The 24,996-nt window shown below is 47.4% G+C and overlaps 1 protein-coding gene across 3 annotated transcripts in view; it reads left to right on the forward strand.

The window, feature by feature from the left end:
- Positions 1-24,996, forward strand: part of LOC138852465 (carboxyl-terminal PDZ ligand of neuronal nitric oxide synthase protein-like) — a 640,924-nt gene that overhangs the window by 27,549 nt on the left and 588,379 nt on the right. For all 3 annotated transcript variants that reach the window (XM_070083268.1, XM_070083269.1, XM_070083270.1), the window contains exon 2: positions 5,023-5,433. In XM_070083268.1, coding sequence (XP_069939369.1) covers positions 5,308-5,433 — 126 coding nt within the window. In that variant the 5' untranslated portion in view covers positions 5,023-5,307. The remainder of the gene's footprint in view (positions 1-5,022; positions 5,434-24,996) is intronic.

Consider the following 24,996-nt stretch of genomic DNA (forward strand, 5'->3'; position numbering starts at 1 on the left):
TTATATTTCATATTACACGATAGGTTTTATACGTCAGGCAGTGAGAATATCATCTAACATTTTGCTATGGGTTTGTAACTACGACAACTTAAAAGGTTACGTTCAAGCAGAGCTGGAGTTAGCTTCACTTGAGAATTACCGTGTTTGAGGGGAACCTATCTGGAGGTGGGAAGTACAGTGCCTGCACTCTGAAGAATGGGTGGGGATGCCTTTAATACACCTTTGATGAGTTCCCAGAGTTTTTTCTACTGGAGGGATGATGCATTTCGGATTGTCGTCTGAATTGTGATGTCCGCCCACTTCTGACGAGACAGCGATTGAAGGAGTGATAACGGATGTGTTTCCTTCTTTAGGTTATCCTAACATAGTGAGAAACGGCCGATGCGTTCTTTTTTTTGTACCAGTGATTTATCTTTGACCTGTTTCGGGAGTTTCCAAACAACTACGACCCAGCCCTGGGCCAGGCTTTCATGTTGAACGCTTGGTCAACTAGGCTATTGCTGTTGGCAGCTCAACGGCTACCTGGAGGGCATTCCGGGGATCAACGCCCGCGGCCCGGTCCATGACCAGGCCTCCCGGTGGAATCAGCACCTTTCAAGGCAGGTGAAATTGCTGACCTAGAAAATGTACAGAGAACCTTCACGGCGCGCATAACGGAGATAAAACACCTCAATTACTGGGAGCGCTTGAAGTTCCTGAACCTGTATTCCCTGGAACGCAGGCGGGAGACATACATGATTATATACATCTGGAAAATCCTAGAGGGATTAGTACCGAACTTGCACACGAAAATCACTCACAACGAAAGCAAAAGACTTGGCAGACGATGCAACATCCCCCTCAATGAAAAGCAGAGGTGTCACTAGCACGTTAAGAGACAATACAATAATTGTCAGGGGCCCGAGACTGTTCAACTGCCTCCCAGCATACATAAGGGGGATTACCAATAGACCCCTGGCAGTCTTCAAGCTGGCACTGGACAAGCACCTAAAGTCGGTACCTGACCAGCCGGGCTGTGGCTCGTACGTTGGATTGCGTGCAGCCAGCAGTAACAGCCTTGTTGATCAGGCTCTGATCCACCAGGAGGCCTGGTCACAGACCGGGCCGTGGGGGCGTTGACCCCCGGAACTCTCTCCAGGTAAACTCCAGATCAACGAGGCTGTTACTGCTGGCCGCACGCAATCCAACGTACGAACCACAATCCGGCTGATCCGGCACCGTCTTTAGGTATCTATCCAGCTCCCTCTTGAAGACAACCTTACAAATCCATCACAGCCTAATTGATCTGGCACACGGCGGGGTGGTGATTAAAAAAAATGTGGCATGTGTTGATTTCTGCCAGAGAGCAGCTGTCTTGTGATTCACCTTGCAGCCACACGCCGGTACAAGTATTATTGGTACAAATAATGTTCTCTTCCTTCTCCCTCCCTCCTCTTTCTCTTAATATTAGTCTTACATTCATAGGGAAACGCCAAGTCTGTCTGGGTCATACAGTGTCTGGTGGAATGGAATACACTCGGTTGATTCAAGGAATTGGAATACTGGTTCAGTTTCTTAGAACAAGATTCTGTCACCAGCATCAAGGAGCCTCCCTTGAAGTACCTCCTTACTCTCCTTGCCTCGTTCCTGTTTCCTTATATCTTTATTGGAGTTCCTTGATGCTGAAGTGCTCATGATCCAATGAATTTGTGCTCCCTTTCCTACTTTGAGTTTAATATGATTACTTCTCTCCCCAGACACTATATAACTTATGTGTTTAGTGTTTTTCCTTAAATATAATAATAAAATTTCTTGTCTCCCTGTTCTCTCGTTTTCATTTTTTACTCTCTCTCCTTCTTGGCCTTCCCTGGCAGCGGTCAGGTCGTCCTGGCAGCGGTCAGGAGGTACAGGGACCTGGTTACCTGGAGGTTATACCTGGAGGTTATTCCGGGGATCAACGCCCCCGCGGCCCGGTCCACGACCACCTGACTGACGTCTTCCAAATTAGAGGGAAACTTAGAAGAGGAGGTTGCGAATAGTACATAAATGTTACAGTATTAATTCTTAACAAGATGTGGTTGAACGTAATCAAGATGAACACTATTCGGATTTGCCCGGAGGATCAACAACCCAGTGAGGTAGATGGGAGAAGCAAGAGTACTCTTTATTAATGAGGTAGATGGGAGAAGCAAGAGTACTCTTTATTAATATGAGGTAGATGGGAGAAGCAAGAGTACTCTTTATTAATATGAGGTAGATGGGAGAAGCAAGAGTACTCTTTATTAATGAGGTAGATGGGAGAAGCAAGAGTACTCTTTATTAATATGAGAGGTAGATGGGAGAAGCAAAGGTGTTGCAGTTTTAATTCAATTTTGATAATTTAATATAGGAAATGCGGAGCTAATTCTCGGGCAGCTCTGATAATGTATGCATGCAGAAGCGCTAAACTCAATTGGGTCATACAGTGCCTTGGGAATTAGAGGTAAAAAAAAGGGATTTCATCTAAGGAAGGAGAGGTGACCGCCAATTCCTGGAATCAATAGCCATTCCCAAACTCAGTGTTTTGGTCTACCTTGAGGGCTGGAGGACGATTCTGTGTGAAGGTGATTTTTTTTTTTTTGGTAGTGAGAAGGCAGATAACTGGTGGCAGCTTGATGGAAATGGACATGAATGGATTTAGGGCACTTTTACTGACGATTTTGGAGTCCTTGGACCTTGATCACTTACATAAAGGTGTCATAAGTGAATGCATTCATGTCCACTGCCTTCTGTGTTTTCGGTGTTAGAAGAAATGGGGAAATTCCGACTTGGGTCATATGATGACCCTACTAGTCATGCCACCGAGTTTTCCCAGGGAAGAAAGGAGGTGTCATAAGTGAATGCATTCATGTCCACTGCCTTCTGTGTTTTCGGTGTTAGAAGAAATGGGGAAATTCCGACTTGGGTCATATGATGACCCTACTAGTCATGCCACCGAGTTTTCCCAGGGAAGAAAGGAGGTCGAGAACGACCACTACCACTTCGACCTCAATACCATTGACCCTTCCCTCAGGGTGACCCCCGACGCCTGCGCCGTCACTCACCTGGAAGATGACAGGAAGTTTGAGTTGGCGTCTATCCTCCCACGTCTCGTTCCGCTGAAGTCAACCACCACTCTGTTTATTGATCCTCGGGGGTACTGGGGGTGGTTATTAATCAGGTTTATTGCAGTAATCTGTTAACGTTTTTGTAGCAAAGTTTTATGTCTGTTTATTTTTTCGTGTGGGGGATGGTAACACCTGCCAGTGTTAGGGAGGTCGTCCTGGGGTAGAGGTCCTGGCAGTGGCCAGGGACCAGGGACCTATCACAGAATGCTCGGGGTTCAAACCAGTGACAGGCGAGTTCTGAAGCTCGCAGGTCGATGTGCTAGTACACTGGTTCTGTGATTTGTTTTCGTGAGTCATGCCAGGGACCTGTTCGACGCTTCCCAGGGTTGTGGGTGATCGTCCAGCAGTAACTAGTGTTGGGGGTCATGCTGGCAGCGAGCAGGGCGCTGAGGGACCTGTCTGGCATCTTCCAAATTAGGAGTTAATCAAGAAGAGAAAGCTGTGAATGATATCGTATATATCTTACACTCGTACTTCTTACCAAAAAGGGGTTCAAAGGAAATCAAGATGAAGAAGACTTCAAATTTGCAGCCCAGCCCAGAATAACCTAAAAAGCCAAGCAATATATATCTTATTTCCCTTTTAGTTTTTCTTGAGTCCTTCCTAAGCTATTTTCATTTTTACCAAGTCAACTTTTTGACGTGGTGCTCAACGTCAACTGATTAACGCTTCCCATTTTTCCCCAAACGCTATTTATTTTAAATGAGGTTTAATTTAGGCTAGGCTGGGTAAGGTTACATTAACGTGCAAAAAAATACATATTTAACAACAAAAGAGCAAATTACAGAAAAACTGCTATGATACGTCTGGCAGCGTCTGGTTGGGGGTAAGGATAGGAAACGTAAAATTCCAAGCGTGTACCCCTAGGCTGCTTCCTGCCAGGATGTAACCACAACAGTCGATTAATTCACAGGCATCTATTTACTGCTAGGCAGCAGGTGCCAGGAGACAAGCAGGTGTTAGGGGGGCAAGCAGGTGCTAGGAGACAGAGACAAGCAGGTGCTAGGAGATAGGCAGCAGGTGCCAGGAGACAAGCAGGTGCGAGGAGACAGGGGCAGCAGGTGCTAGGAGACAGAGGTAGTAGATGCCAGAAGGACCTGCTGCCTCTGTCTCCTAGACAGTATTTTATTAGAAAGACTGTCTAGATATAATTCTGGGAGAGAGAGAGTGTCTGAAATTAATTGGTTAGAAGCAGCTATGAGAAACTTTCTTATGTAAGTAATTCCTGGGATTAGATGATTACTTGGTGAGGTAAGTTTGTAGTTTTTCCTTCATGATAGACAAGAAAGTTAAGCAAGTATTTATTAGTGTTTTCTTGGTTTATTTTAGTTAAGCAAGAGTTGTTTTGGTGTTTTATTAGATTGTTTTAGTTAACCAAGTTTTTTTCTTGGTTTTAGTTAAGCAATTTTTTTTGTTAGTTTTTCCTTGGTTTGTTTTAGTTAAGCAAGTTTTTTCTTGTTTTAGGTACGCAAGTTTTTTAGTGTTTTCTTGTTTTTTTAAGTTAAGGAAGTTTTTTTTCTTAGTGTTTTCTTTATTTATCTTAGTTAAGCAAAATCTTAGTCTGCACTTCACGAAGCAGTAAACCCGAGTAATCGCAGTCTGGTCCCTGATCAACCAGCTTGTTGGTGATCGCCAAATCATAGTTGAAACTTATCTATTTTTTTAATAGCCACACAAATCATAGTTGAAACTTATCTATTTTTTTAATAGCCACATTTTTTTGACACTGGCTATTATCTACGAAAATATTTTTTAAAAGTGTGAACGAACTGGTGTAGAAAAATGAACTCTTTCCTCCTCGGATAAAAATATATATAAATGAATTATGAAATTAAAACTTTTGCATGATAAAACTTCCTTGGTTTTTAGCTAATAATTTCACGTTTATCCATTAAAGGTGTTTTAAAAGAAGGCAGCCAAAGCGCGGTGCAGGTCAGGGGGCTGTAAATGGCAGGCAGTACAGTGCGGGAGAAAGTGCAGTGAAGGAGAGAGAAGAGAGGGAGAGAAACAGCACTTTCTCAGTATCTGTCCCTGACACTCCCGCGGCCTTCCACTCACCCTCACTGATGTCACCTTCCTAGACGAGGTCGGTGTGCGTGCGTGCGTGCGTACGGTGTGTTGCGTGTGCGTGTGCGTGTGCGTGCGGTGAAGGGAGAGGAGTGGGGGCCGGCGGAGGTGCCAAATGCGCGCGAAGATGCGGATGCCCAGCAAGAAACAATACAACTTGGTGACGAACGATGACTACGACTCACGGATTCCCCTGCACCCGGAGGAGGCCTTCAACCACGGCATCAGGTTCACAGTCAAGGTCAGTACCATGCTGTTTTGTGTGTGCCGTGGAGCGCTAAACCCATGTGGCTCTTTCAGCTAGTTGCAGGAGCTCATCCATCTCCAAAAAAAATAAGGGGGGGGGGGGGTTGGCAGCAGCCCTGGAAGAGAGCGCTGTAGCGGAACCCTTAAGGGTCATTCGGCGCCCGGGAAGTGAAGGGCAGTCATGTTAGATTCGAGGAAAGGGGCGGGGGGGTAGCTCCAGTTCCTTGGGTCAAGAGCCCTTCTTGAAGACTTTTGTAATGCTGCCCCCTCGAAGGCTTATTTATCCTCCCCTTCCTTAAATCAAACCTAATTACCTCTCATATGACCCTTCACTTGTTAATGTCACCATGTTTACCTTTTCTTGTGAATATTAATATATATTCTTGTGAATGTCGTCTTATTTACCTTTTCTTGTGAATGTTACTGCATTTGCCTTTTTCTTGTTAATGCCATTGTATTTCCGCATTCTCGCTGCATTTTGTGCATTGTAAAATATGTTCGGAGAGGCGGCGGTGGCCAACTTACGTTAGTTTATTTGTTATGTGTATAATATGTGTGTGGGAGGAAGCTCACCCACACGCTGCAAGATGGTGTTTGCAACATCAGGGTTATTCTGGTTGTCTTTATCCTGTTCAGAGTTACAGGTGGCTACTTTTGCACCAGCACTGCTACAACAACTCCCACCACCAACACTGCTGCAACAACTCCCACCACCAGCACTGCTACAACCACTCCCACCACCAGTACTGCTACAACTCCCACCACCAGTACTGCTACAACTCCCACCACCAGCACTGCTACAACCACTCCCACCACCAGCACTGCTACAACAACTCCCACCACCAGCACTGCTACAACCACTCCCACCACCAGCACTGCTACAACCACTCCCACCACCAGCACTGCTACAACAACTCCCACCACGAGCACTGCTACAACAAATCCCACCACCAGCACTGCTACAACCACTCCCACCACGAGCACTGCTACAACAACTCCCACCACCAGCACTGCTACAACCATTCCCACCACCAGTACTGCTACAACCACTCCCACCACCAGCACTGTTACAACCACTCCCACCACCAGCACTGCTACAACCACTCCCACCACCAGCACTGCTACAACCACTCCCACCACCAGCACTGCTACAACAACTCCCACAACCAGCACTGCAACAACCACTCCCACCACCAGCACTGCTACAACAACTCCCACCACCAGTACTGCTACAACAACTCCCACCACCAGCACTGCTACAACCACTCCCACCACCAGTACTGCTACAACAACTCCCACCACCAGCACTGCTACAACCACTCCCACCACCAGTACTGCTACAACCACTCCCACTACCAGCACTGCTACAACCACTCCCACCATCAGCACTGGTACAACCACTCCCACCACCAGTACTACTACAACCACTCCCACCACAAGCACTGCTACAACCACTCCAACCACCAGCACTGCTACAACCACTCCCACCACCAGCACTACTATAACCACTCCCACCACCAGTACTGCTACAACCACTCCCACCACAAGCACTGCTACAACCACTCCAACCACCAGCACTGCTACAACCACTCCCACCACCAGCACTGCTACAACCACTCCCACCACCAGTACTGCTACAACCACTCCCACCACCAGCACTGCTACAACCACTCCCACCATCAGCACTGCTACAACCACTCCCACCACCAGCACTGCTTCAACAACTCCCACCACTAGCACTGCTACAACAACTCCCACCACCAGCACTGCTACAACCACTCCCACCACCAGCACTGCTACAACCACTCCCACCACCAGCACTACTACAGCCACTCCCACCACCATCACTGCTACAACCACTCCCACCACCAATTACTGCTACAACCACTCCCACCACCAACACTGCCACAACCACTCCCACCACCAACACTGCCATAACCACTCCCATCACCAACACTGCCACAACCACTCCCACCACAAACACTGCCACAACCACACCCACCACCAACTACTGCCACAACCACTCTCTCCACCAACTACTGCTACAACCACACCCACTACCAACACTGCCACAACCACTCCCACCACCAACACTGCCATAACAACTCCCACCACCAACACTGCCAAAACCACTCCCACCACCAACTACTGCTACAACCACATCCACCACCAACACTGCCACAACCACACCCACCACCAACACTGCCACAACCACACCCACCACCAACACTGCCACAACCAAACCCACCACCAACACTGCCACAACCAAACCCACCACCAACACTGCCACAACCACACCCACCACCAACATTGCCAGAATCAAACCCACCACCAACACTGCCACAACCACACCCACCACCAACACTGCCACAACCAAACCCACCACCAACACTGCCACAACCACACCCACCACCAACACTGCCACAACCAAACCCACCACCAACACTGCTACAACCACACCCACCACCAACACTGCCACAACCAAACCCACCACCAACACTGCCACAACCAAACCCACCACCAACACTGCCACAACCACACCCACCACCAACACTGCCACAACCAAACCCACCACCAACACTGTCACAACCACACCCACCACCAACACTGCCACAACCAAACCCACCACCAACACTGCCACAACCACACCCACCACCAACACTGCCACAACCACACCCACCACCAACACTGCCACAACCACACCCACCACCAACACTGCCACAACCAAACCCACCACCAACACTGCCACAACCACACCCACCACTAACACTGCCACAACCAAACCCACCACCAACACTGCCACAACCACACCCACCACCAACACTGCCACAACCACAACCACCACCAACACTGCCACAACCAAACCCACCACCAACACTGCCACAACCACAACCACCACCAACACTGCCACAACCACACCCACCACCAACAATCACTACTATCTACTGTATTTAGTCGTCACTGTCTGTGAGGTTATTAAGTGAGGACGTATAAAGTTCCAACTTCTGGCGACACACAGACAAGCTGGACCTCTAAGAAGGATGGTGTCCCTCCAGCTATATTTAGCCTCAACCTGAAGTGAGGCCCCGGTTCATCGAGACCTCAGCTAGGCCAGAACTTACTTGACACTTCCCTTAGCCAGGTCTGTGTTGCTAGGTTGGTACACTGGTTGGCTTGTACCCAGGTGTACATCTCGAGTGCTCCGTTTTCTAGAGTTCCTCGTGTGGGTGTGCTTCCTAGAGTCCCTGGTGGGGTGTGTGCTTCCTAGAGTCCCTAGTGGGGGTGTGGTTCCTAGAGACCCTGGTGAGGGTATGCTTCCTAGAGTGCCTGGTGGGGGTGTGCTTCGTAGAGTACCTGGTGGGGGTGTGCTTCATGGAATCCCTGGTGGGGGTGTGCTTCCTAGAGTGCCTGGTGGGGGTTGTGCTTCTTAGAGTCCCTGGCGGGGGTGTGCTTCCCAGAATCCATGGTGGGGGCGTGCTTCTTAGAGTACTTGGTGGGGGTGTGCTTCCTAGAGTCCCTGGTGGAGTTGTGCTTCCTAGAGTACTTGGTGGAGGTGTGCTTCCTAGAGTCCTTGGTGGGGGTGTGCTTCCTAGTGTCCCTGGTGGGGTTGTGCTTCCTAGAGGACTTGGTGGGGTTGTGCTTTCTAGAGTCCCTGGAGGACGTGTGCTTCCTAGAGTCAATGGTGGGGGCGTACTTCCTAGAGTCCCTGGTGGGGGTGTGCTTCCTAGAGTCCCTGGGTGAGTGTGCTTCCTAGAGTCCCTGGGTGAGTGTGCTTCCTAGAGTACTTCGTGGGGGTGTGCTTCCTAGAGTCCCTGGTGGGCATGTGTTTCCTAGAGTCCCTGGAGGGGGGTGTGCTTCCTAGAGTCACTGGTGGGGATGTGCTTCCTAGAGTCCCTGGTGGGGGTGTGCTTCCTAGAGTACTTTGTGGGGGTGTGCTTGCTAGAGTCCTTGGTGGGGGTGTGCTTCCTAGAGTTCCTGGTGGGGATGTGCTTCCTAGAGTTCCTGGTTGGGGTTTGCTTCCTAGATTCCCTGGTGGGGGTGTGCTTCCTAGAGTACCTGGTGGGGGGTGTGCTCCTAGAGTGCCTGGCGGGGGTGTGCTTCCTAGATTCCGTGGTGGGGGTGTGCTTCCTAGATTCCCTAGTGGGGGTGTGCTTCCTAGAGTCCCTGGTGGGGGGTGTGCTCCTAGAGTGCCTGGCGGGGGTGTGCTTCCTAGATTCCTTGGTGGGGGTGTGCTTTCTAGAGTCCCTGGTGGGGGTGTGCTTCCTAGAGTCCCTGGTGGGGGTGTGCTCCTAGAGTGCCTGGTGGGGGTGTGCTTCCTAGATTCCCTGGTGGGGGTGTGCTTCCTAGAGTCCCTGGTGGGGGGTGTGCTCCTAGAGTGCCTGGTGGGGGTGTGCTTCCTAGATCCCATGATGGGGGTGTGCTTCCTAGAGTCCCTGGTGGGGGTGTGCTCCTAGAGTGCCTGGTGGGGGTGTGCTTCCTAGATTCCCTGGTGGGGGTGTGCTTAGAGTCCTTGGTGGGGGTGTGCTTCCTAGAGTCCCTGGTGGGGGGTGTGCTCCAAGATTGCCTGGTGGGGGTGTGCTTCCTAGAGTTCTTGGTGGGGGGTGTGCTCCTAGAGTGCCTGGTGGGGGTGTGCTTCCTAGATTCCCTGGTGGGGGTGTGCTTCCTAGAGTCCCTGGTGGGGGTGTGCTCCTAGAGTGCCTGGTGGGGGTGTGCTTCCTAGATTCCCTGGTGGGGGTGTGCTTCCTAGATTCCCTGGTGGGGTGTGCTTCCTAGAGTCCCTGGTGGGGGTGTGCTTCCTAGAGTGCCTGGTGGGGGTGTGCTCCTAGATTCCCTGGTGGGGGTGTGCTTCCTAGAGTCCCTGGTGGGGGTGTGCTGCCTAGAGTCCCTGGTGGGGGTGTGCTTCCTAGAGTCCCTGGTGGGGGTGTGCTTCCTAGGGTCCCTGGTGGGGGTGTGCTTCCTAGAGTCCCTGGTGGGGGAGTGCTTCCTCGAGTCCCTGGTGGGGGTGTGCTTCCTAGAGTCCCTGGTGGGGGCGTGCTTCCTAGAGTCCCTGGTGGGGGTGTGCTTCCTAGAGTCCCTGGTGGGGGTGTGCTCCTAGAGTCCCTGGTGGGGGTGTGCTTCCTAGGGTCCCTTGTGGGGGTGTGCTCCTAGAGTCCCTGGTGGGGGTGTGCTTCCTAGAGTCCCTTGTGGGGGTGTGCTCCTAGAGTCCCTGGTGGGGGCGTGCTTCCTAGAGTCCCTGGTGGGGGTGTGCTTCCTAGAGTCCCTTGTGGGGGTGTGCTCCTAGAGTCTCTGTTGGGGGTGTGCTTCCTAGAGTCCCTTGTGGGAGTGTGCTTCCTGGTTTACATCTACCTAGCTGGATATTGAAAATGGCATAAAATATCGACAGGTTGATGATCAAGACACATGTGTAACACTTGGGTGTCTTTATTGTTGAAACGTTTCCCCTACACAGTAGGCTTCTTCAGTCCGATACAGAGGCAGCGGGTGTAGCAGTCAGTCCCTCAGCCCGGAGAAGAGTTCACCTCTGTGATCTGAACTCTTCTCCAGGCTGAGTGACTGACCATCTCAATTACTATTTCTCCAAGGTTGATGGACTGATTACATAATCTTCATTCATCTTCATTTAACTGCTACACCTGCTGCCTCTGTATTTGACTGAAGAAGTCTACCGTGTACCCGACACTATTCAACAATAAAGATACCTAACCGTTGCACATGTGTCTTAATCATCTACTTACTGGGAGGGTGTTCCAGGGTCAACGCCCCCGTGGACCAGTCATTGACTGGTGGGATGTGATCCCTGGATGTCAGCAAGTGCTTATTGTATCTTCCACTGTTGAGTAGCATCTCAGTCGATTTTGGAAGTAGCAAGTGATCTAATTACCAGCGAGAAAGTACGTCTCCCTAGTTAAAAAACAATGATTGAAATTTGTAAACCAGAAAATATGTCGATATAAAAACGAAATTTAAAAAAAATGAGCTGGCAGTGTGAATTCAGCTGCATTTGACTGACTGGTTTGACCTTGCTGATGGATTAAGCTTTACGCTGGATAGACCTGGCGGCATGGTTGGGTCTCTCCAGTTGAATTGGTTGCAAAGCTTGCTAGTGCTTACTGGATCATGGGGGCACGGGTGTGTGTAGCGACCCACCGGCACCAGTAATATGTAGCTTTGTATCTATACCGGTACTAAGACTTGAAACAGTGTTAGGGTGAAAAGGAGTTTATTTTTGTAAGGTTTCGGGGATTATATTAAAACAAATGAAAATCTGCTTAATTGTTTTGTTTAATTTACTTGTTTCATGGGGCTAGTGGCGTCAGTACGGTGTGTATAATTTAATCAAAGCATAAATGTGCGAGCGTTGGGGCGAGGTTTGGTAGAAATTTACGATGGATATGAAACAAAGTTGTCATGAGCTGTGCTTCCTGAGTTATATGTATAACAGACACACTCGCTAAAATCACAAATTATACGATAGATTAAGTACTGGAGCTACAAACAATGCATAATTAATGTATAATCAGCATGGCTCGAGTTACAAAATACCGACCCCGGCAGATACTGCTAGGTGGGTACAAAGCTAAAGGTAGTGCCATGTCGTGATGAATGACTGTAACGGGGGGCATTATTGACATTGAATATAGTGAAATTCGTATTTGCTGTTAGGGAGGGGGACACTAATGGCACTGAATATAGGGCAATTTGAGTTCATACAACTTTATGATTTCCGGTGGTGGGGGTGGATGATCCTCTCTCGAAGGTCATTATTGTGATGCTGTGGATGAGGCACTGTTGATGGAGGAGTAAACAGGTGATTAAAGGCGCTGTAAGAGTCCATGTGGCACCTTTACACAAACTAAGAGGCAGACTGCAAGCCCCAGCAGCTTGGATGATCATGGCGTCGAACAGGAGGTCGAGGTCTGGCCAGAGACCTGGCCAGGTGTTATGATAACGTTTATATTAGCGATAAGCTGAGAGGTGGGGGCTAGGAGCTGTGACTCAACCCCTGCAACCACAAATAGGTGAGTACACACACACACACACACACACACACACACACACACACACACACACACACACACACACACACACACACACACACACACACACACATACACACACACATACACACACACATACACACACACATACACACACACATACACACACACACACACACACACACACACACACACACACACACACACACACACACACACACACACACACACACACACACACACACACACACACACACACACACACACACACACACACACACATACACACACACACACACACACACACACACACACACACACACACACATACACGCATACACACACACATACACGCATACACACACACACACACACACACACACACACACACACACACACACACACACACACACACACACACACACACAAGCACACACATGCACACACACGCACACACACGTGCACACGCACACACACGCACACACGCACACACACACACACACACACACACACACACACACACACACACACACACACACTGGAAAACTTCATGTGCCAACACGTAAGGGACACTACAAGAGAGAGAGGAGAGGATGAACCAGCAAGGCTGGACTTAGTATTCACCTTGAGTAGTGCAGATATCGAGGACATCACATATGAAAGACCCCTTGGGGCCAGTGACCATGTGGTTTTAAGCTTTGAATACACAGTAGAGCTACAAGTGGAGGGAGAAGCAGGAAGGCCAGGACGAATGAAGCCAAACTACAGGAAAGGGGACTACACAGGAATGAGGAACTTCCTGAACGGGGTTCAGTGGGACAGAGAACTGGCAGGGAAGCCAGTTAATGAGATGATGGAATATGTAGCAACAAAATGCAAGGAGGCTGAGGAGAGGTTTGTACCCAAGGGTAACAGGAATAATGAAAAAGCCAGGATGAGCCCATGGTTTACCCAAAGGTGCAGGGAGGCAAAAACCAAGTGTGCTAGGGAATGGAAGAAATATAGAAGGCAAAGGACCCAGGAGAATAAGGGGAGCAGTCGTAGAGCCAGAAACGAATATGCACAGATAAGAAGGGAGGCCCAAAGACAATATGAAAACGACATAGCAGCAAAAGCCAAATCTGACCCGAAACTGTTGTACAGCCACATCAGGAGGAAAACAACAGTCAAGGACCAGGTAATCAGGCTAAGGAAGGAAGGAGGAGAGACAACAAGAAATGACCGTGAAGTATGTGAGGAACTCAACAAGAGATTCAAAGAAGTGTTCACAGAGGAGACAGAAGGGGCTCCAGAAAGACGGAGAGGTGGGGCACACTGCCATGTGCTGGACACAGTGCACACAACCGAGGAAGAAGTGAAGAGGCTTCTGAGTGAGCTAGATACCTCAAAGGCAATAGGGCCAGATAACATCTCCCCATGGGTATTGAGAGAGGGAGCAGAGGCGCTATGTGTACCCCTAACAACAATATTCAATACATCTATCGAAACAGGGAGATTGCCTGAGGCATGGAAGACAGCAAATGTAGTCCCAATCTTTAAAAAAGGAGACAGACATGAAGCATTAAACTACAGACCAGTGTCACTGACATGTATAGTATGCAAAATCATGGAGAAGATTATCAGGAGAAGAGTGGTGGAACACCTAGAAAGGAACGATCTCATCAACAGCAGCCAACATGGTTTCAGGGACGGGAAATCCTGTGTCACAAACCTACTGGAGTTCTATGACATGGTGACAGCAGTAAGACAAGAGAGAGAGGGGTGGGTGGATTGCATTTTCTTGGACTGCAAGAAGGCGTTTGACACAGTTCCACACAAGAGATTGGTGCAAAAACTGGAGGACCAAGCAGGGATAACAGGGAAGGCACTACAATGGATCAGGGAATACTTGTCAGGAAGACAGCAGCGAGTCATGGTACGTGGTGAGGTGTCAGAGTGGGCACCTGTGACCAGCGGGGTCCCACAGGGGTCAGTCCTAGGACCAGTGCTGTTTCTGGTATTTGTGAACGACATGACGGAAGGAATAGACTCTGAGGTGTCCCTGTTTGCAGATGACGTGAAGTTGATGAGAAGAATTCACTCGATCGAAGACCAGGCAGAACTACAAAGGGATCTGGACAGGCTGCAGACCGTCCAGCAACTGGCTCCTGGAGTTCAATCTCACCAAGTGCAAAGTCATGAAGATTGGGGAAGGGCAAAGAAGACCGCAGACGGAGTACAGTCTAGGGGGCCAGAGACTACAAACCTCACTCAAGGAAAAAGATCTTGGGGTGAGTATAACACCAGGCACATCTCCTGAAGCGCACATCAACCAAATAACTGCTGCAGCATATGGGCGCCTAGCAAACCTCAGAACAGCATTCCGACATCTTAATAAGGAATCATTCAGGACCCTGTACACCGTGTACGTTAGGCCCATATTGGAGTATGCGGCACCAGTTTGGAACCCACACCTAGCCAAGCACGTAAAGAAACTAGAGAAAGTGCAAAGGTTTGCAACAAGACTAGTCCCAGAGCTAAGAGGTATGTCCTACAAGGACAGGTTAAGGGAAATCAACCTGACGACACTGGAGGACAGGAGATATAGGGGGGACATGATAACGACATACAAAATACTGAGAGGAATTGACAAGGTGGACAAAGACAGGATGTTCCAGAGATTGGACACAGTAACAAGGGGACACAGTTGGAAGTTGAAGACACAGATGAATCACAGGGATGTTAGGAAGTATTTCTTCAGCCACAGAGTAGTCAGTAAGTGGAATAGTTTGGGAAGCGATGTAGTGAAGGCAGGATCCATACATAGCTTTAAGCAGAGGTATGATAAAGCTCACGGCTCAGGGAGAGTGACCTAGTAGCGATCAGTGAAGAGGCGGGGCCAGGAGCTCAGACTCGACCCCCGCAACCTCAACTAGGTGAGTACAACTAGGTGAGTACACACACACACACACACACACACACACACACAAACAAACAAACACACACACACACACACACACACACACACACACACACACACACTCACACGCATACACACACACACACACACACACACACACACACACACACACACACACACACACACACACACACACACACACACACACACACACACACACACACACACACACACACACACACACACACACACACACACACACACACACACACACACACACACACACACACACACACACACACACACGGAGAGGAAAAATGCTCTCGTATATTACACAGTTTATTTGGGGTTAAGTTTATGCTAATAGCAGAGGCAGTTTACTGTGATGTGATTGTAGGAAGGTGAAGGGAAAAATTGTAGTCCGGAAAATCTATGCAAGGAATATGCAGGCTGTGATGGATATGTGGGCCAGCGGCCGCCAGCAGCAAGTCTGGTTGACCAAGCACCAGACAAGCCTGGCCCAAAGCCGGGCTCCGGGAGTAGGAGAACTCTTGAAACTCATCAAAGGTATATAGGGTGCAGTACATTCCTACATGTGCTCACCTAGTTGAGGTTGCAGGGGTCGAGTCCAAGCTCCTGTATCCGTATCTTTGTTTCTGCCTAATCACCTATTTGTGATTGCAGGGACTGAGTCTCAGCTCCTGGCCCTACCTCTTAACTGGCCGTTCTTTGTGTTCACTCTCTCCTAGCCTCGTTAGCCCAATCGTGCCCAGTCTTGAAGCTGTGTATTAAAAGTGTCTCTACCGCATCACTAAAGAAATTCTTCCTGATATCCGTGGATTAACCGTGTCTTTAATTTCCAGCTGTGCCCCCAGGTACTTGTTTCCTGCCTCTCCACCCTTTCTAGTGCTCTGAGTATTTTGTTTATTATTATCATGTCTCCCATGGTTCTTCTGTCCTCTTGTGGAGAGACTAAATGAACTCAAATTAAGTTCATTTAGTCTCTCTACAAAGTTCACACTTCTTAACTCTGGGAATAACAATCTTGAAACAAACCTATGAACTTTTATCCAGTTTCTTGACATGCTTTCTCAGCTATGGGGTCCATTCTGGTGGTACGTACTCCAAGATAGGCCTGAGACATGTCATATATAGTTTGCTTATTTGTCCTCCAACTTGCATCTACTGTTTTCGCGTCTTCGTTTGCTGCTCTATGACATTATGTATCATTCAGTAAGACTCCCGTGAAGGAAGACCAAGGTGCTTGACACTGCTTCACTGCTACTCTGCAGTAGGAACAGATTAGGTTTACACAGCCAGGTTTCGATGAGTAAGTCGCTTTTCGTATCTCACTGACCAGACTGTCGGCAGGGGAGATCCGTTCTGGGACCTGTCTTCCCGATGGAGACCAGGGAGAGGTACGGATGAGCAGTATTTTGAGAGGTTCTGGTAATGCATCAAGTGTGATTTACAATAATCATTGACATTAAGGTGGACAGTGTGGCTAGCGATCTTGATACACACGTACAGTGAAGGTAATGTTATATCTGAGCCTTCATATATTGTACATTTAATTGAGCTATCGTAACCTGGGCATCTTGATGTCTCAGCTTACTGACACAACTAAGACAACTTTACATCTCGTATTACAGGTACAGTTAAGGCTTCTGCCATCTCAGCTTACACTTACTGTCAAGGCGCCTTGACATCTCTCCTTACACATACTGTCAAGGCACCTGACATCTAGGCTTACACTTGTTACTTTCAAAGCACCTTGACATCTCACCTTGCACTTATTACTGTGAAGGAACCTTGACATCTCAGGTTACAGGTATAGTCATGCATAACGCTTCTATTTAAATTCAAAGATACACTTTGTGATTCTCTAACACACGAACAAACACGGGTACAGTTAGGATAAACTCTGCAGCAAAATATGTACTAGAAGAGCCTGGTAACCCTACCGATTTTTCCTCCAGTCTCCTCTCTCCCCTTTACAAAAATCTGCATATATTTTTTTCACACAGGGATACTGTGAAACCATATTTTTGCACACTCAAACACAATACCCGTAGCTCGAGGCATACACAAAAGTGAAGGAGATTTTTTTTTGTTTTGTGGTTTTAAAGCATTTATTTGTTTTTATTTTAGGGTAAATAACACCTAGATGCAATGGATATATTGTTTATTAAGGACAACGGTTGGCCCACTGCGTGGAGATAACGTGTTGTAATTAATAAAGGTATCCACTGTGTGGGAGAAACGTTGTGGGTAATCAAGTTATCCACTGCAGCTTGTGATGTTTGCCCTGTTTGATGTTTCGTTAGTTGACGATGAATGGTGGACTCGTTAACAATGACAGTCGATTTAGAGGCTTTAAATAAATCAATACATCACAGGTACAAAAAATAGTGTCGAACAAATAAATTTATTCAGCCTGCTACCGGAATATTATTTTGTGTTTTTAATCTCTTCAGTGTGTTGCTTTATTCTGAATCAGGAGTCAGAAATGGGATACATGCCAGTTGACGACCTGAGAGTATCTGGCTGGCTGAAACGATTACCACAGACGAGGTAATCGAGCCAGCCCCTTTCCCCATGTCCTTCCTAACGAGTCAGAATGCCACAGCACACCTGACGATCAGCAGACGATTTAGCGCTGCATGCCATTACTAGATAGTTCTGGTGCCCTTGGCTTACTACTGGCGAAGAGGATGACAGGACTTGCGGTTGATTTTGTTCGCCTCGAATAAAGTTATAACACTCGGCGGAGGCAACAGGTGTTGTACATAGAGTTATGTCGGCCTGTGTTCTGTCAGATTGTGTTATATCGGCTTGTGTTATATCAGCCTGTGTTATATCAGACTGTCATATCAACCTGAGTTATACCAGACTGTTGATTGGCAGTGATATTTATAATGATCTTTGTGATAATTAGAATATAACTTAAAGTATTGAGAAAGATATTGCTAGCAGAAGATGATGGTAAATGTGTAATTATACTTGAGTAATACTGATGATAATGATTATAATTATTATGATAATTGCGATAATTGAGTATCAAGGGAGAGATGATGGTGTGAGGAGGAGCCGTAACTGTGTTCACACACGAGTGAGGGCGTAATGGGTCAGGAATAATGTGAGAGCGTAGGAAGCCAGGGAAAAAAGCCTCCGTCACTCTCCATTAAGATCTCCCTGACGCCTCCCCCCATCCCCTCGCCTCTCTCTCTCTCTCTCTCTCTCTCTCTCTCTCTCTCTCTCTCTCTCTCTCTCTCTCTCTCTCTCTCTCTCTCTCTCTCTCTCTCTCTCTCTCTCTCTCTCTCTCTCTCTCTCTCTCTCTCTCTCCAGTGTATTATAAAATAGTTGTTAATCTAGATAGAAGTGGATAGTTCTTCTCAGCAGATACACACCTCATGTGGACCTGTCAGTCCTGTGCTATCTCTTTCCCATGTACTCTCTCTCTCTCTGTCGCTCGCTCGCTAGCTCTCTCTCCTTTCTTTCCCTCCATCGATTTTTCTTCTCTCTCTCTGCCTTCCCCATCTGCTCCATAACTGCGTCAGCCATGAACTCTAAATTTTGGTGGTGGTGAAGAGGACGGTGGAATCACATAAGCTTCAAGGTGTGACAGCCTTATGTCAAGGGTAAGATGCCGACGTAAGAATGTGAGAATCCGGATTACTGGCATGGAACTCGGCATAAAAACACGCGGGGATTGAGGAGGGATTTTTTAAATAATGTCAATAAGGGGATGCACCTGCTGTGTTGGAAGTGGATGAAAAGAGGGAGAAGGAGGGAGGAAGAAAAGAAGGAGGAGGAGGAGGAAGATAAAGGAGAGAAGGATGCAACCGAGGTGCAGAGTGAGGGAATGAGTTGGGTCACTGTTAGCCTGTTACTACACCACTTGGCGTCTTATCACTCCTTTACGCTGGTTATCACAACAGGTTTATTGTTGGCAACGGATTACTCGTGCCAACAGACAGTTGTTGATGGCGAATGTAATGTTGACCACAGCAGAAGGCTGGTGATAACGGATTACTCACAGCAGCACAGGCTGGAGGGTAAATACAGGGATATTTATAACAGTAAAGTGAGAGTACTAGGATAGATAGAACAAGATAGGTATGAGAACAGGGGGGTACTTGGGGAAAACAAGTAACAGTGGATAATTCTACCTAGATTAAGGCCTATCGTGTATTATTCAGGAGTATGAATTAAGGATAGGAGAGGTTATATGAGGGAGAGCTGGACAGATACCTAAAGTCAGTGCCGGATCAGCCGGGCTGTGGCTCGTACGTTGGACTGCGTGCGGCCAGCAGTAACAGCCTAGTTGATCAGGCCCTGATCCATCGGGAGGCCTGGTCATGGACCGGGCCGCGGGGGCGTTGATCCCCGGAATAACCTCCAGGGACGAGAGAGAGGGAGAGAGGATGGGTACAAGAACAACGTGAGGAGGGAAGGATGAAAATATACAATGGTAAACTAACTAGGACAAAAAGCTCTGGGTATGGTAGTTGTTGGTATGGAAGGTACAGGAGACAGGAGGGAACCGTCAGTGGAGGTGGTGAAAAAAAGATGGTAATGTTTGATGAACAGGAAGAACGAAAATTACAGTGTGTGAGGGGCGGAGTGATTACCTCCGATTCTCCTTTTTTTTTCATGTCTCCTCACTCTCTCTCCGTCTTCCTTCTATTCTTCCTCCTTTCCTCTTCCTCCTTCCTCTCTTCAAATTCTTCTTCTTCCCTCAACCCCTTTCCTCTCTTCATTCCCCCTTTTATTATATGTTCATTCCCCTTTTTTTCCTCTTTCATTCCCCTTCCTCTTATTTTCCTTTCATTCACAATCAGCGTTTCGTTAGTGCCTTGTAAGGTCACTATTAAGCACTCAGGTGAGCGCAGGTACCTGACTATACGGTATTATTATTTCTGGTATCTTAATGAAATTAAGATACAAGAAATATTAAACAAATACCCTAAATTTGCTTGCAACATACCAGGTAACTGCAGATATAAATCTAGATGGACTGCTGTCAACCGTGTTGGGGCCTAGTTCCTGGGCCTTTTGGGTATCCATATGCTCTTCCACTACCGTCATAAGGATGGATAAGGGGTCCACAATGAACTAGCTACTTACCTGGAGTCTACCTGGAGGGCATTCCGAGGATCAACGCCCCCGCGGCCCGGTCCATGATCAGGCCTCCTTGTGGATTAGGGCCTGATCAACGAGGCTGTTACTGCTGGCCGCACGTTGTCCAACGTATGAATCACAGCCTGACTGATCTGGTACTGACTAGGTATCTGTCCAGCTCCCTCTTGGAGACAATGAGGAGTCTATTGATAATTCCCCTTGTGGCTGGTGAGAGGCTGTTGAACAGTCTTGGGCCCCGGGCACTTATTGTGTTTTCTCTTAGTGTACCAGTGGTTCCCCTACTTTTCACTGGGGGTATGTTGCATCGCCTGCCAAGTCCTTTGCTTTCTTAGGGAGTGATTTCTGTGTGCAGATTAGGGACCAGTCAGTCTTACGCTAGTTTGTTGTGGACCCCTTATCCACAAAGTTATATCTTGAAATCACAAGGTATGTATACCGAGAGGTGGGTATGAGTATATGTATGTGTATATGTATGTGTATATGTATGCACAGATTGTTGACTTTCATTCCTATTGTAATGGTTAAATTATTCTTAAACGTCAGATGAATTGTAGCCTGGAGTTTACCTGGAGTTTACCTGGAGAGAGTTCCGGGGGTCAACGCCCCCGCGGCCCGGTCTGTGACCAGGCCTCCTGGTGGATCAGAGCCTGATCAACCAGGCTGTTGCTGCTGGCTGCAGCCTAAATGAACATCGTGCAGACCTTGGTCGATAGAACTTTGATTTTAGTCGATTGGTCTTAAACCTTGTTCGATAGGCCTTAAACTTATCTTAATGTATTAAGAACACGCGTTTACACAGAGGAGAGGAAGATGAAGAGGAGGAGGAGGAGGAGATCACACTCTCAGAGCATAAAGTGTGGCGCTAGTTAACGTCCCTCTAAAAAGGTGTGAAAGTTGTCAAGTTATAGGCAAGAGGGCCACGTAAAATATATATGGTGAAGGCGCTCGTTATGAATTATGAAGTGAGGACTAATTGGTAGTATTAAAAATGGTGACACGCTGCAAGCTGTTTGAAAAGCTTCAATTTGGACGGGAATGAATTTGGAAGCCGCAGTAAACCTGTCCGCTGAATGCTTCACAACACTTGCGTTTAATTGCTACAAGGGGGAAGCTTGGGAGACTAGGTGTGTAGTGGGTTGTGACGCTGAGGGGTGAGGTTACGTTGTAGGGTGAAAAGTAGGGACGCTGCGGGGTGAAGGTGACACTGTGTGGGTGTAGTGACCCTGAAGGGTGTTGTAGTGATGCTTGGTACTAGGTACCAGAAGAATGAATCATATAACTTCACTGGCGTATATAAACTAGCTAACATTAAGAACTGCGCCAGCATGAAACGCACATCAAGTATTTAAAGAAACTAGAGACGATTCAAAGATTTGGTGCCAGAACTCAGACTTGAATAACTTGAATAACAGAGGAGAGGAGGACCAGGGGGACATGGTCATGACATTCAAAAATGATGAGTTGATAGAGACAGGTTGAGATGCGAGCATAGAGAGCCAGGGAGACAGACATAAAACTGGCTTACCAGGGGTTCAAGTCATGTCCGTTCCGTGAATTGTTTACAATTGTAATTTTTTTTTTTTTACCTTTTCGCGAGTCATTAATTACACTAACCTCAAGGCCATGCCAGTGGGAAAAGAACGCCACTAGCGTTCTTTCGTAACGAAGTAATTCAGAGAACCATTCACTGAAAGCGGCCGTGTCGTCACCTTAAATGGTTTATCGTTGATGGGTTTCGAGAGCTTGCCCTCTGGTGCTTGTCTGATCAACCAGGCTGTTGCTGTTGGCGGCCCGCTGGTCCACATATCCAACACAACCTGGTTGATTCGGCATTTTGCCGAATGATATGTTTTGGTAAGAAGTTCAATAGTATGGGATTACGGACGTTGATACAGTGTTCTCTTATTGTATCTACGGCGTCCCTGCATTTCACTGAGTTTATTCTACATTTTCATTTCTCACTCTAGGATGTTGTTATGGCAGTGTGTAGGATTGTGACCAGGCCCTCAGACACCTTCCACATTACATATTTAGGACTTTGAGGCGTTCCCAGTAATTTGAATGTTTTATTGGCTCTGTGCAGGTTGTAAATGACCTTCGAATCTGTTCCTGCTCTGATATCTCTCCTGCCTGAACTGAGCTGTCAACATTGAACAGTACTCCTACGTGAGAGAGCACAAGCGATTTGAATAGTGTCACCACTGGCACTGTTTCCTTTATTTTGAAGTTCTCACTATCCACCCCATCATTTTCCTGGCTACCGTGACATTTGCTTCATAATATTCTTTGAACTAAAGGTCATCTGACATTATTACTCCCGGATTCTCTACATGTTCTTTCTGTTCTGTATGGTAATCCTCTTCAAAGCTGAAGTAATGCCCTGAGTCAAGCGCTGTCAGGAGTCCCACCACTGAGAGGGAGAGTTTGGGCGGGTTACCACTCTTTCCCCTCCCGGTGCTTGGACATTTTAATTTTAATGTAGTTGGTGGGGGTGGGGGACTCTTGTCTGGGAGGGGTGTCACTTTCCCAATAAGGTATTTTACTAAGAATCCAGCATCTCTTTCGGTGTAAATGGAGGGATATTTCCCCTTTTGTCTAAATTAGCTGATACGGAGCGAATTACGAATATGGATTGCGGAATGAAAAAAGAATGGGTGAATTGGTCACCTCACTAACAAGCTGATAATGACGGTGTAAATTTAATAATGTTAGAAACAGAACATGTTTTAAAGCACAGAATAACAGTACGGTTGTGGCGCTTAGTAATTAAAGACAAACAAAGAAGCAGGAATGTAGGGGGGAGGGTAGGATGGAGCGGGATGGAGTGACAGCTGATCCATGGATCATATTCCAGAAAAAATTGGTCTGGAAAATTGGATCCTGGGAAGGAGTGGGTGCAACAATGGCGTCTTGGGTGAACACAGCGATTGATCAACTGGTGGTTCAGCACTGTCAAGTGTTTCTTTCCATCATCTATATTTTCTTGTTTCTTTTCCTCGCTGCCTTACCCTCCGTTGGCTGCTTTGTTTAGTATCTTCCCTATTTATTTTCTGTCTCACTGGGCATTGCTTTACAAAATCTTCCATTCCCTTCGTTCGCCATACTGCTTTCATGTGCGAGTAGGTTGGATAATTAGAGCCTTCAGAACAAGAGATGCCAAGCCACTGATGATACTGTTTAGGTCACTCGTTCTCTCTAGGATGGAATATTGTTGTGTACTAACAGCCCCTTCAAGGCAGGCGAAATTGCTGAGCTGGAAAATGTACAAAGAATCTTTACAGCTCATGTAAACTTAGTAAAGCACCTACATTATTAGGAGCGCTTGAAGTCACAAGAATTGTACTCCTTAAAACGCATGTGAGAGACAACATAATCTACATCTGGAACATACTGGAGGGATTGGTCCCAAACCTGTACACCGAGATTAATACATATGAACATAAGAGTCTTGTCAGACGGTGCAGGATACCTCCAGATGAAAAGAAAGGGAGCGATGTGTACACTGAGAAAGAACTCAGTAAGTGTTAAGAGATCACGACTCTTCAACACCCTCCATGCATAAGGGAGTACAAGATGGAACTCGACAGGTTCCCCAAAAGAGTTCCTGATCAGCCCGGATGTAATGTATGCGCTGAACTGCGGGCGGCAGGCACTAACAGCCTGATCGATGAGGCCAGTAACCAGGAGACCTGGAAGCAACTCCAAGTAAATCACTTTCGGTCTTCGTTACGTTACTGGCGGTGAACCAAGAGTGAGTGGCCTCCTGGCCAGCCCCGGAGACGCAGCAAGCACCATCCCCACCGGCGTGTTGACCCAGATTTCAAGAGCGTGTTGAGCTCTTCCAGACACCAAGTCGAAGGTATTATCATTTTTCATTACAGTTTTATTGTAACTTTAGTCTTGTAATCTATTTTTTCATTCTATTCTCGCTTTCTTACATGTCGTAGATTCTTGTGAAATTTCGGTCAAGCTAATGAAACGCGTCGTTCGTATGACCCGAATACGTAGCGGAAATGATGTATTGATTTTTTCCTCTCTCTACATTCCAAGATTATTACTTCACTTGACTTAGAGATCCTATATGATGGTTATAATATTGTAAGTGTGTATATGTGTATACCTTGGGGAAACGTAAGTGTATTAACGTAGCATCTGTTGTTTTCCTTTGTGATGGACTACCACTATTGTATTACTGGTTGGGGCTGGCCGGGGCAGTGACGAGTGGGGCGCCTGGGTACCGTTCCACGACTCTCAGTGTGGGACAAGTGTCTCATAGTGACAGTCGTGAGTATCTTGTAGATTTGAACTTTCCTTACGTAGTTACGCTGGGTCTTTCTTATTTGTTTTTATTTAGGTTAAGTAAAATTCGTCAGGAAACATGACAAATGCCCCCTGACGGGTGTCCTAGTCATGTGATGACCCGCCACTGAAGCATTTAGTCATCTGACCGAAGCTTTCCGCTCTGTAAGGACACACTGTATTATGTATAATACGTTAAGCAACGTCATGTCATGCA

Source organism: Cherax quadricarinatus, chromosome 9 (assembly GCF_038502225.1).
Source record: "Cherax quadricarinatus isolate ZL_2023a chromosome 9, ASM3850222v1, whole genome shotgun sequence".
NCBI lineage: Eukaryota > Metazoa > Arthropoda > Malacostraca > Decapoda > Parastacidae > Cherax > Cherax quadricarinatus.